The sequence below is a fragment of the Myiozetetes cayanensis genome, unplaced genomic scaffold, assembly GCF_022539395.1.
Source record: "Myiozetetes cayanensis isolate MyiCay16 unplaced genomic scaffold, myiCay2020 scf2-11, whole genome shotgun sequence".
In the NCBI taxonomy this organism is placed as follows: domain Eukaryota; kingdom Metazoa; phylum Chordata; class Aves; order Passeriformes; family Tyrannidae; genus Myiozetetes; species Myiozetetes cayanensis.
Window position 1 is genome coordinate 32,337,396 of NW_026087411.1, and position 13,626 is coordinate 32,351,021.

A 13,626-nucleotide genomic window follows, 5' to 3' on the forward strand; every position below is an offset into this window, starting at 1 on the left:
TTCTACATGCATAAAAATCTCAATAACACAAAAAAATATCTTAATAGCAACTACCTCTCATTATGCACAGTGAAAAGGCAATAGTCTAGGGAAAAGCACAGTTGTGTGATGATTCAACATTTATGCTGCAGCAGTACCACCAGAGATGGATGAATTAAGAGCTCAGTGTACCAGCTTCAGAGAACTCAGCTTAGTTCAGTGGAACTGGACTACTTTGCAAAAAGTAAAATAACACCATATAAGGCCTTGAGATCATAAGGCCATCATCATAACTATGACTGATAGAAAAGAAATACTCTAACTAGTCTAGCTGAAGCTCTGAGGTAGGGGGTCGAGGCCTGAACAGTATGACTTTTATGGATGCAACTAACAAAGGTACATCAAAAGAGACAGAAAAAGAATTCAGTATATTCACATTCAGTGTGTTTGTCCATAGTACTTACTAAAGTTCACAATGAGGTGTTTGGCAGCAGGATAAAGCAGCACAACTTTTTGTTAATGAATCCACAGGTCCGTGATGTGGCAGTACTTGGTAAACTACGAAAGCTGCATTTGAAGCAAATACTGGACTCTCATGAAGTGAAACATGCTGGTCAGTAAACAAAATTCTTCTAGCAAAGCTCTCCCGCAGAAATGCATTGTCTCTTCTCAGCAGTCAAACCCAGCTAATCTAACATCACAAGCTATGCTGACCACATCCCACAGAGCCTTTGTCCACTGAAGAAGGAAGGGTGGCTGAAAAAAGGAGCATGCAAGAAAATCCCAACTAAAATCACAGTATCACCTGCTTTCTGTAAGCCTGGGAATTCAAGTAAAGAGAATTCAAGCAGAACTCTGCAATTTGATATGAAGTCTGTTTTTCAAGGAAAAGGTGGTATCAAACTTCTCTCAATATTTGGCTTTAAACAATATTCCTTTATCTCAGGATTTTCTAGATACTAGTTTCAAGACAAACCAGTACAACTATATTTTTAAGCAATAGTCGTCTACCTAACTGTGGTATCACTGACAAATCCCAGCTTCACTGGGCTTTTTACTGTCCAACCCCATAAAAAAAAAATAGTCAGTCCCTGTCCTAAAAGTCACTTGATTTTCTTTCTGTTTTATGACTCCCTTCCACTGCCTTACCTCTATAAACCTTGTTAGCTACGAAGAGTATTATAAATGCTCCTTTCTTCTTTCCCACTTTCAAAAACTAGCTTCTATCAGTCTTCATAAACCATCAGTCCATCAGTCAAATAACTTCCTTTATCAGCAAAATCTAGACCTTCAAGATAGCCACATACTCCAGTTAGAATCTGACGGTCACACATTCACTAGGAACCTCTTGTCGCACAGTGCAAATTTTATTGTTATGCATTCTGCTCAAGGAAAGAAGTGTTCACATATTTGAAAGCGTTTCAATAGCAATAATTCTTTCAAACAAAATGTGCTAAATATAAGATAACAATTTCTTACATGGCAGCTTTTGGTGTGAAATGTGCATATATATGCGTGGTAATGAATACATGCTAGATGATATGAGATACAGAAGTTAAGAACTACATGAATTTTACATACTTAAATATGAACTAAGCCCTTAAAAATAAACACAGGTGTAGCAAAAAAACCTCACCATGTTGCAAAGATAAACTTTTTTCATTTATAAAATGAAAGATAACAAAAGCCATGGTAATGTCATAACAAGATATGAAATAAATGTGAAAAAATCATCAAGAAACAGTGAAGATTACAGCAGTTATTGCTCCTTGTGACTGGAGCTATCATGCATAATAAGAAAGTCCTTCATAGACAGATAAACCTTCCTTCTCTACAAGAAAAAAGCAATTATGGAAATTAATGAAAGTGGTTAGTTCACAGTTTTCAAGGACTTCACAATCACCTCCCTCTGATGCAGATGAAGCTGCAGAATGTATCAGAGTGATCTGGTTTGTACTCATCTGGTTCAAGGTGAGATTTCTAAAAGATTAAATGTTATGTGAGCGCTCCTTATCTGATCAATATTATTTGAATCTAGAGCAGTCTAGATAACAATCTAGTCCATGTATGTTTTGGGCAAATTGAGTAGGATGGCAAAATACAGTTAAGCAACAAAAAAATCTAGATAGATTTTTAACTGTGACATAGGCCAATCTGTCAAAACAGTTTTGCAAGCAGGATGTACCATACCTGTAGCTAACTGAACATATGAAACCAAAACATAAAATTCACATCAATACCAAAATACATACTATCTTATATCACCGCAGTGGTATCAGCCTACTGTGCAATAAAAGGAAACAGCACACCAGCAGCTTCATTGCACATATTTATCAAAACTTTTTCCCACATAATTGTATGCATATGGCAGATACACAGATATGTGAAGATCACTGTTATTGCAGCTATCAACAACAAAACCTAAAATCTAGTAGAAGAATACCTTCAGCATAAGGCTAACCTTCAACTGCTCCCACCACCATCCACTAAATTCTGAGAAAGTTACAGAGGTGCTGAAAATTGCTAATCTCTGTTACCACTGTGATGGGCACAGCTTGTTGCTGCTGGGCTGCGAGAACCTGGGAACATTTTGTTAGGATTCTATATGCAGGATCCTAATTTCTCAGATTAGCATGTTATAGGAAGAACAGAGTTACCTGCTTCTTCAACGTGAAAGAACCTCTTGAAATTAGAATACTAAGTACATGCACATTACTACTGATGCTGTTCCCTTTCCTACTCTCCCCAGGCTCCCATTCATCCCTACCACAGAAGAGACAGGTATTCAAGATAGAGAAGCCAGAAATTAGATAAAGGTCTACCAGGAAAGACTAAAGTCTATTCTACTACATTGCACTGGTCTTCAAGGTTTTAAAAAATAAATAAAAATACTACTACTACTAAAAAAAATAATTCCCATATTCGAAAAGTTTCAACTATTAACACATGATGTGAATTTTTCAGTCTTACAAGCGTTGTACCAGAGCTTAACACAGCTTCAGAGCTTCTCAACCTCTGGCCTGCTTGTGTTAGCTGTGTCTCCTGACACTCAATATTAGTGACACTGAGAGCACCAGTACCACGTGCAACTTGCACTCATTTAATGTGAAAATTATCTGTCTGCTTTTTAACTAAACAGTAATTACTGCACCGGAATTATGCCTCGCTATCACTAAGACGAACTGTTTTCAGGGACTCCTTTCCAACTAAAAGCATCTGGCTCAAATATTAATGCAGAGAAGATGATCCCTCCAGAAGACATCCTTTTTGCAATCTCCCTCTAATACTCGGATCCTATTGCACTTTCTAAGATAAGCTTGACTGATGTATGCCTGCAAAGTTATTATTATTTTCTAAATCCAGGAGAACACTGTTAATTACAGTTTTATGCATAGACTTTTGAACCAATACAGCAGGAAATGTTCACATAAGAACCCTCAGATTTTACAGTTCTAAATTTCAATAGAAATAACCACATCCTTTGTGAATTTGTAATCAGAACAGTAGTTTTTTTTTTCTCTGAAAAGCAAGGTTTTGTTTTGTTTTCATATAGTTTAGCTGCTACATTAAGTGCTGTTTGCTCTTTACTGACTCTTAATTCACAGGCACAGCATTTCAACATCCCCTGCCAACTACAAACAACAGTAGTCCCACAATGGAAAACATACCTAAAATGATCATTTCTCACTGAAACTTAGCTGTTTCTTCATACTTGGGGAAAACAAATGGTCCCTGAAAGCCAAACTAGTCTGAACTTCTCGCCAACAGCCACATATCTCATCTCTTGTATCAGTATCTGACTGTTCTTCCCCAGTTAAAGGTGACTTATACAGAGAGATACATTCTTCTATTGAAAACAGCAAAAAGCAATTTCAACAGCTGTGATTCATCTATAACTCAGGACCAACAGTTTCATCCTTTAGGTAACACATAATTTTTGCCAGGCCTTTCAATGACTTTTCCTTTTTACCTCAACAAAGAAGAATTTATGAGGTCTGCTAGAAAGATTACTTCATTCTTTTACTTTATCGTTTATTTTATTGTTTTACATTATATTTTCATTAGCAATAACTATCTTGGTATATCATTAGTTCATTTTCCTCAGTGCAATATGTGCAAAATAGAACCAATAAATTCATTGCAAAACTAGGGAGAGGTGTCAAACTGAGGACTAGCAAGTGAAACACCTTCATATTTTTATTTTACTATAATATCCCAGCAGATGTTTTGAACTAGCTCCATTCCATCATACAAGACTATGTAATGCCCTAGTTACTACAAATTAAGAGAATCATTCTTATTTTAGTTCTAAGTAGCTTTACAAATACTTAAGACAGAGATGATTTCTCTTTCACCTCTGACATAAAATATACTGTGTAATTCAAGAAGAAGCTATAACATTGTTTCATGAATTCACATCACCAAACCCTCCAACTGGCATCCAAAAGAACTGCAGTAATGTGACAAGGCATTTATCAGTTACTCCAAAAATAGGGCAGGCAAAATAAGGTCCAAACCCAAATTATTCAGGTTTGGAACATCTCCTTCTGATACTTCAGGATTAAATCCATGTTTATAAACAAAAGTAACTGAACAAAAATCCAACCTAAGGCTCATCTCCATACTAAATCCTGTCATCTAGTGAGACTGAACATAAATCACAGACCCAGTCTGCTGGTTTTGCCATTAGTTCCACACAGGTATTTCCTTAATTTGTACTGCTTCACGCCACCTTGTACAACTGAAAGGGTTTCCACAGCAAGGTACAACATATCAGATCAAAGCTATCAAAACACTGTTGTTTTAAAATTATGAGTAGAAATTTGATGACAACATAGAACTCATTTGTTTTTCCTTTAAAAAGTCCAACAATTTAATTGTTCGCATATATTTGAAATATCTTCTAGTTTTGGTAAGAAGCTTATTTTCATATTTCCTAAATAATGAAGAAAAAGTTCTGATCAAAGTAGAACTGCCCCAATATGTGCAACATTTACCAAATTCAAGCATATGTTTGCTCAATTTTATTTAAAAATTAACATTTTTTTCACTATAAGATTAATGGCTTTGTATAAAGTACTCTCTCTATATGTATCTTCTGTAGAAGAACATGTACACTTTTCAGAAGAAAATACCATCTTCCTGTTAGTTTCAATATCCAAGAATTAAACTTCGAATTTGAAGAGAGAAATGAACATTTCAACAAGCATGATTCTATTATAAGATTCTATTCTGCTTTCTAAGGCTCAGGTAAATGTTGCATTCGTACAATTCTAAATTGGTGAGGGCACTGAAACTAGCAAGAACTACCCACTGTTTATATAAAAACTTATTTGACAGCAGTATTGAATTTGGAAGGAGACAATGGTACATTACCTGAATCGTTGCGGAGGTATGATGACATCGCTGGGATGAGGCAAGACTGACTGAGTAGCTCCAGGAGAACGGATGGAAGAGAGCTGCTGTTTTGTGCTCTCCCCTCATGGCTAGTTTGGCTCTCTTCATTTGATGCACTTCCTGCAGGATTTATGTAACTGGCAAGAACCTGAAACACACCAAAATATTTAATCAAAACTGATTTATTTCAGTCAAATTTGAGTTTCCTGCCTTAAGGAAGAAGTCCTAACACTTCACCAGCTTTTTGCTAATTCAGTACTAGCATTTATTACAGCAATCCCAAAGATACCTCTATATATTCTATACAGTTATTAAATTTGAACTTTGGCTAATGATAAAATTAACTTATTATAACTCTGAATCGTTTTAAGATATCAACTATTATGAATTTTGACAAATCTGCTGGAGTTACTAAAAGAAAGAGTTTGCCAGCTCAGACCACTGAACATGCAGGTGACCACTCCCTTTTAGTTTAAAGCACCAAGAACACCGACTGGCAGTAAAAGACTTTTCTTTTTTTTTTTTTAATTTCAAATGTTCAAAAATCTTTGTAACTTCCTTTGGGGTTGGGACTTCAGGGTTTACATATGAAACAATAACTTGTGGTGAGCATGACAGGTACCTGGAGGAACAAATACTCATGCGTAAGGCTCTTACCTCAGTAAACAAAGAGCAACCTTCCCCTCAGTGTCAGTGGTAAGTCACCTCACAACTGCACACCTGCCTGTCCCAAGGGTAGTTCTGGCTGGGCTTACAGGCCCTTACCATGTGTTGTAGGTGTACAAACTAACACATTTCCACAGGTCTGATTTGTGCAGCTGTACTCCGAAACTAAGGAACTCTGAGGCTTGAAAGGCTGTATTATTAGAAGTCTCAGGGACTTTCAGCCCCTTTTCTTTCATTCTCACTCTTTGTTCTAACCCCATTACCCCATTATTTTGCTGCAGCAAATCTTATATTCCCTACACTATTGCAAGATAACAGAGATTGGTTGCACTTCACAATGGACTGAAAAGTCTGATTATGCAGGATTTTCTTCTCCTTAGCACGAGGCATTTGGAAGGTGTCAGAGATTTACTGAAATCTGGATGTTTACTGGAGATTTACTATTATCACATAATTGACACAGTCAAGATTTCATAGTATTTCTGAGTGAAATTTTGCTATACTGGCATAACACATTCATGGCCACCAGTAACAACTATGGGCATTTCCTTAAAGCAGAGCAAAAATATGCAAGAAAGGAACAGGAAACACTGTTTGGTACACAAAACAAAACGCCTATTCCTTCTCCTTTACTGGACAGTCGTTACTTTTGACTGAGTGCAGTGATTTTGACAGAGATAGTGACAGCTCCAGGGAAATACACTGGAATGCTTCTTGGTTCACTTTTCTTCAGAACCGTCACCCAGGTCTTTTATGCAGCAGCCTAGTGATGTTTGAAAATGGCCTCTCTCAAAGTATGATCTATATAATTTTTCACGAAGACAGATGATTGTAAATATTTTTCCCCAAAATATCATAATTACTCTGCGTTTTGACTGACAAAACTTTTACTATTCAGTTCTAATGCTTCAAGTGCTTATCATTAATCAAAAATTCATTGTTACACACCTGTAGAAGGCAGGTCACATGCTCTTCTTCTAGCCTTTGCTTAGTCAAAGCCTGTTCAACATCCCATCCTGAAGCTGTGGAGCCTGTTCCAAAGCCCGTACCCTTAGCCCAGTACAACTGCTGTTCTTCTGTTGATGCACTATTGTGTGTACTTGAAACCTGTGGCTAAGTTAAAAAAAAAAAAATTACAATTATTTCACATTTTCATCTTAGGAACATTGTCTTTAAAAAGCCTTTGTTCTGCAAAAGAATGTAATCCCAACTTATTAACTTTATAAAGATATCATCATGATCCAGTGAAATTCAAAGCTTTAGATAGGAAAGACTGTCACACACATGGAGTTCTAGTACAGGTCAGCACTAAATTCTTGGAAGGGATTCTTCAATTTGACTAGAACTGTAAGCCCATTTTTGTTCTCTTTTAAGATACTATCCCTGTTTATATGATAAAAGGTATTAAAATACCTTTAATCAATATCCTGCTAAACATCGTAGCTCTGTAATTATTACTGTTTAACACCTAGTCAAGTTTAATAACATAAGATGAAGAAGAGTGGAAACGTTCTCAAGGGCACATAACTGAAATATTAGGATGCTCAAGCATTTGCTGATTTTGAATAAATGCTCCAAAACAGCAAGACGAAGAAGTTACCTGTATAGCTCTGACACATGATCTCTGAGTCACTAAAATACACACTATTTCCTCTCTAGATAAGAGGTGGGAAATACCTTGTCCTTAAAATGTTCTGAGAGATAGCATTTTTCCAACAGTGCTTGTACAGCTTTTTCCAATGGTCCATCTCAGTGCATTTTACAATCATATTATATTGCTTAGCCCTTATGTAACTATTTAAGAACTTATGCTAATTTTTATAGTTTACCAGGACTACAGTGAAAAAGATGCAGAAAAAACTCTGATAAGCATTTTTTTTTAACTAATGTTTTCCTATTTGGATATTTAACACCCTAAACAAGTGACTTGATACTTCCATTACTTGGTGACAATTAGTTGGAAACCAGGTCACGTGAGTAGCTGCCCAACTTTATTTTTATTTGATTTATGGCTCTGAAAAGTTTCATTTTCTGTTCAGATCTTCTTCAGTGACTGTGCTTTACACTTGAAGGAAAAGAAATGCTGAATGAACAGACTGCAATGGTAAAAGAAGTTATTGCCTGTGAAGTACCACAGCGACAGTAGTCTGGAATAATCTTCTAACTTTTACACTGGGAATGTAATGCATCTTGGTGATGAAACAGTTGTGTGGTTATTCTCATGTAGACATTACTCATTACATCACTCTTGAATATATTGTGTCTTTTAACACTCAAGAGGACTGTCATGAACACTGAATTAAAGCACTTACGGGAGAACCGGCCCCAGAAATACAAGCTTCGGTGCAGCCCTGATGGATCTCTAGTTTCAAGTTACCATCTATCACTTGATAGATATGAATTATGAGAAGGCAAGCTATTTCAGGGTTCATGGTAGAACTAAAGCAGAGATAAGAATTAATGGTTGCCCTTTCCCTCCAAAGTGCAAAATTGCTAAGGTGTTAACATATCAGCAGCCTGATACCCCATTAGAAGTAGAATCTCTCAACTTCTCTTTAAATTTGATTAGCTATTAAAGTGAATTATTCTCAGGCACAGCTTCATATCTCGCTTGTTCAACCTTTCATCAGCATCAGAGCTGCTAAAATAGAGACAGGTCTGTATTTTGCAGCTACTTAGCCATATTCAGCCACCGGGAACTGTTGCATGCCAAAGCAGTGCTAAAGAGGGCAAGTCATTAAGGTTTTTTTCAAGACTTTTATAGACAGTTGGTATGTTATACAGAAATGGCAACTCACAATCTTAAAAGAAATAATCAAGGGATACGTGTTCAGAATAGAGGGTGGTATAAAATGGGAAATACCATGAAAAACTTTAATTTTGGAGATTCACTAGTGATCTTGAACAATATGGAAATTTTTTGTCTTTAGATCTCATTTCCCTATCAGTGCAAAGGGTGTAACAAAAATCACACTGCACTAATTCAGTAATTTTCACAACTCATTTATGCTTGTGAAGCATTTAAAAGGAAATAATTTGCAACCAGTAGAGTTTAGATGATGAATGTAGACAATGAGGTTATGTTACCTAACGGGGATTAAAGAACCACCATCCACTGGACATTATGCCTCTCATGCACCAAAAAAAGAATGTCCTGTGAAAGAAAGTGACTACACCTTAATGCCTCATGACAAGGTTTCTTTGTTGGTTATATTTCATGATTACCATGTTTATTTGCAACATGCACAGACAATTACTTGATCGAGTACTTTATAACTATTTTTGTTCTTCAGTCAAATGCCAAGCCTGCAGAAATTAGCCTATAAGCAATGAGATTATTTTCTTTTTTATAGTTAGAACTCTTACTGCTTCTCAGTGGCACATACTGATGTGATATACTGATATGCTGATAAACGTACCTCTGCCTGGTTGGGGTTAGAGTTGGGCACCCTTGGTGCATGGTGGCTTAGAGCAGACAGACAAGCAAGGATAAGGTGTATAGCCCCAATCTCGAGTGCCATCCGCCTAAGCAATACTCCATCATCAGTAGTCAGTGGTGTAGTGCTGAACAAACTGCGCAACACGTGGAAGGGCAGAGTTGGAAGCACGTTTGCCGAGGGAGACTGCAGGATATGACCTAGGTTGAAGAAGATAACCATCAAAACCACACTTTTGTTCAGTAGTTCAATACAGCCTATTAATGTCTGCAATAATTTATGAACATACAGAAATCTACTAAGAACTTCAGCATTTGCCTGTATCAAGCTATCTAATATTAGGTTTCTCTTCACAAAAAAATTTTATTACAAGGAGAGTATGGAAGAAAGAATGTTTATTTTATTCATGAATTTGGTTAAGGACCAAATTCAAAAAATCTGATTTACCACTTCTAGGGAGAAAACTGCTTTGGAAGGCAGTTTGAAATAATTTTATTTATATTTATTTAAACATTCCAAATACAGCAAATTAAAGAATGCACGTGATCAGCTGATAGTAGCTTGGCTGATAAGGCACTGTAGTTTATCACGATGTAGGATTCTTTTTTGTATTTATGTGCCCAAAGTGGGAATTAACTCCCTGACACAGACCAAGCAGTGATGCTATTCAGGTTGAATATGTGGCAAAATACCAACACAGTTTTAATTAGATGAGTTGTGTGTTTGAATTTTGTACTAGAATTATTTAAAATTTGTAACCCCTTTGCATTATGAGCAAAAATTACTTCTTTTAAAAGCCACATTTCAAAAAATGGAGAGACCTATTAATGGAACAAACTCAGATTTGGGAAACTGTCTCAATTTTTTCCAGTATTTAAGAATACATTCCACATCCCTTCCCCAGGTCGTATGTAAATAGAGACAGTTGACAACTGGAAATGCTTCAACTACTAAAAATCCTTTAAAATAACCAACTCCATTCAGAAGTTTGCTTCTAATTTTACATATATTATTTTCTCCCTCATTCTTAGAGTTTATTAGCTACATCATCATCCAAATGTCTAAACTGAAATACATAACAAATACGTACAAGAGAAATAAAAAAACAAACAGAAGGAAGGGTAAATGAGGCTCCTATTTTTTTCAGCTGGTCTCATGAGGTACATGTTGCACACCACTCTACAGAGTGCTAAATAGAGACTAAGTTCAGAGGACTGCAGCCTAGAAAAGCAGCACTCTTTTCAAAGTCATAGACATGGAATCATGTAGTTTGGAGGAGACCCTTGACATCATCAAATTCAACTGTAAACCTAACACTGTCTGATTCCATCACAAAGCCATGTCCAATGAAAGGAAGTGTCTTAAACATACTAAAATATATTCCATACACACTCTTCCAGTTTTTCAAAACAGTAAGAAACAGAGATATTAGAACTATATGCAGAGTTGCAGGTTCAGTTGCAAAGACACCGACTACAAATTGTCTCTTGCCTTGTCCATTCACTGAAGAATACCACGCTTCTCACTCTGAACTCACACCATAAAGGCAGAGATCCTGCTTAGGCAATTTGGTCACTATGATTTTTAGGTTTTTCTCTCCTTTTCCAAAACAGTATTATTAAACATTATTAAACAGTATTATTAAAAGTTTATTCTACATCTGTTGTAGCAATGCTCCTATCCATATTTTTCTTCATTTCATTGCAGAACTATAGGATGTTTGCTCAATTAGTTGAGCGTATCTGGCTACTCAGATAGTTTTGTCTGAACAGAGTCACCTTGACAGTGTCATTGTCATTTTAATCAGCAGTTATTTTACAATTACTCTGACGTCTAGATGAGAACCCTTGAGTACGGATGATTGTGATAAAACTTTGCCAGAAAGAATTTAATATTTAGAAACAACAGACCATCAAAGATGCTAGCAACACAGTTGTGCACAAACCAATTCTGACTTCCTGCTAAAGGCAATACAATGTAAATAAACCTAAGTAAAATGATCTAGCTGTGGTCTACAAAAAAAGGTAATAATTGCAGCACATACTTCCTTCACCATCATCTGTAACTCCCAACACCAATCTCAACAGACACTGAGCATGTTTCCGTTCTTTTAGCAGCACCTCAGCATAGCCCGGGAGACGAAGAAATAAACCAAAGGCAGCCAAAGAATGCGCAGGTATAGGAGACATAGTCTGAACTGTTGACTTGATCGGTGGGGGCTCTGCAGCAATTGTTTCTGGTGCTTCATACACCAATTCCCCTGATTGTTCAATGGTAACCCATTCAAACTGATCACTGTCCTTCTGCTTTTCCTGCGTGGCCGATGTAACCACTGGAGTGCTCACCTTAACCAACAAAAACAACAAAGAAATGTGGCAGTCATTCAGTTAAACACCTTAGACAAAAATTTATTGCAGTTAGGAGTTAAAGAACATGCAGTTTTAATATAGGACACAAGAAAGATGTCATAAACCCTGATGGTGAACTCAGGTGTTTAATTTTTAACAACATACTGTAAAAATGAAAAAAAAAAAAAATTAATTGTCAAGCCTTTAAAAACTAAGAATAAATTTGTACATCTTAGCAGTCTTATAGCAACTCATGTGATCCTTTCAATTGATTTGGTAGGCTTTATTACTATTGTACTCTAACAGAACAGTCTGTTTTATGACCAGAGGACTACGCAATCGGGCACTATGACAGGATTCAGAGTTTAAGGGGGTAACAATTGTACAGTGCCCCAGGACACAGTCAAATAATTTTAAGGAAGGTATAACACCGAGGTCCCTCTCGTAACTAAACATTACAGAAGTTTCAGGCTTTCCTGCTATTCAGATAAACTGATTCAATCATATTTAAAATTTTAGTACGTATCACCAGACTGATCTAAACTGGGAATGATTAATCTGAAAAGCCCTTGCAGAATTTATCCAGAATACCAAGTTCCTAATTTAAAGTCAAAGCCATGTTTTGCTGCATTCATTCCAATCATCTACACATTAAGTGAATCAGAAGTACCAGTGACTTAGAGAAATATAAAAGTAAAATTAAAGTATTAAGGGTCTGGAGAAATCATCAGTATTCACTCTGAATATTCTATTTGGTATTATTGTACTTAATTTGTTTTTATGGATCACAGAATTCTTATTCAGTATTTGAATACAAACGCACATCTCAAGCTAAGAAATTGTGAAAAGATATTAACTTCCCAGGACTATAGAAAAAGAAGGAAAAAAAGGAATGAAAACTTCTCATGGTCATACTTTGCCTTTCATCTGTTGCAGAATTCCATGTACCAGTTTTCTTTAATAGAGAGTCCACATTAACTGTCTTGGATTTCATAAAACTGTAACTGTTTATGTAAACACATTTCCTTAACTTTTATTTTGAACTGCCTTGGTGCTAGACCTCTAAGACCTTTGCAGAACTATTTACAAAGGATGCATACCAATTACCCAGTCTCACTACAGGGTTCCTATTGCTGCCATAATTTTACAGACAGGATACTGAACAGTACACTTAATTCATGATTAATTCAGTTTCAAAGGGAATAAATATTCTCTCCTGTTAAACAGTATCAGTCAGAAACTTCAAACATATAGTCAAATAGAATTTGAATAATTCACAGGTTATAATTTCCCTTTTTAGCAAACATTGTGTAACTTGAACAACAGTCAAAGAGTAATTCCACACTAATGCCACTGCTGGCACTTTTGAAATGTTTATCAGTACCTCCAGAGAAATTCTCTATATAAGAATACAAGTAAATAATGCATATATTATTTATAAATATAAATAAGATTAAGTTGTTATTTATTATTTATAATAATAAATCTAAAATAAAGTTACATAGTAGATACATAGACCTGAATTTAACTTAACCATAGAAATATCTCTCAGGGTACATTTACATGAGCAATTAAATGATAAGCAAGTGTACCTTTATAGTACATCAGCAACTTCATGTACCCTCCAAGATATTTTATAAGTTAACAGAAGTGATTCACAACTAATTCACAAGTTTGTCCCACAAGGACATGGTCACACAAACAGTCTATGGCATCTACAGGGAAGTAACGTGTATGGCTGGACTGGGCTGTGGAGTTAAGCACTTGCTTGTTTTGAAGCATCTTCCTGACATAACTGA

General features: G+C 36.0%; 1 protein-coding gene across 9 annotated transcripts in view; it reads right to left on the reverse strand.

Moving 5' to 3' along the window:
* Positions 1–13,626, reverse strand: part of BIRC6 (baculoviral IAP repeat containing 6) — a 162,737-nt gene that overhangs the window by 38,542 nt on the left and 110,569 nt on the right. For all 9 annotated transcript variants that reach the window (XM_050314338.1, XM_050314345.1, XM_050314348.1 and 6 more), the window contains exons 62-65: positions 11,524–11,824; positions 9,462–9,679; positions 6,991–7,155; positions 5,356–5,524 (exon numbers count right to left, since the gene is read on the reverse strand). In XM_050314338.1, the coding sequence (XP_050170295.1) occupies positions 5,356–5,524; positions 6,991–7,155; positions 9,462–9,679; positions 11,524–11,824 (853 nt within the window). The remainder of the gene's footprint in view (positions 1–5,355; positions 5,525–6,990; positions 7,156–9,461; positions 9,680–11,523; positions 11,825–13,626) is intronic.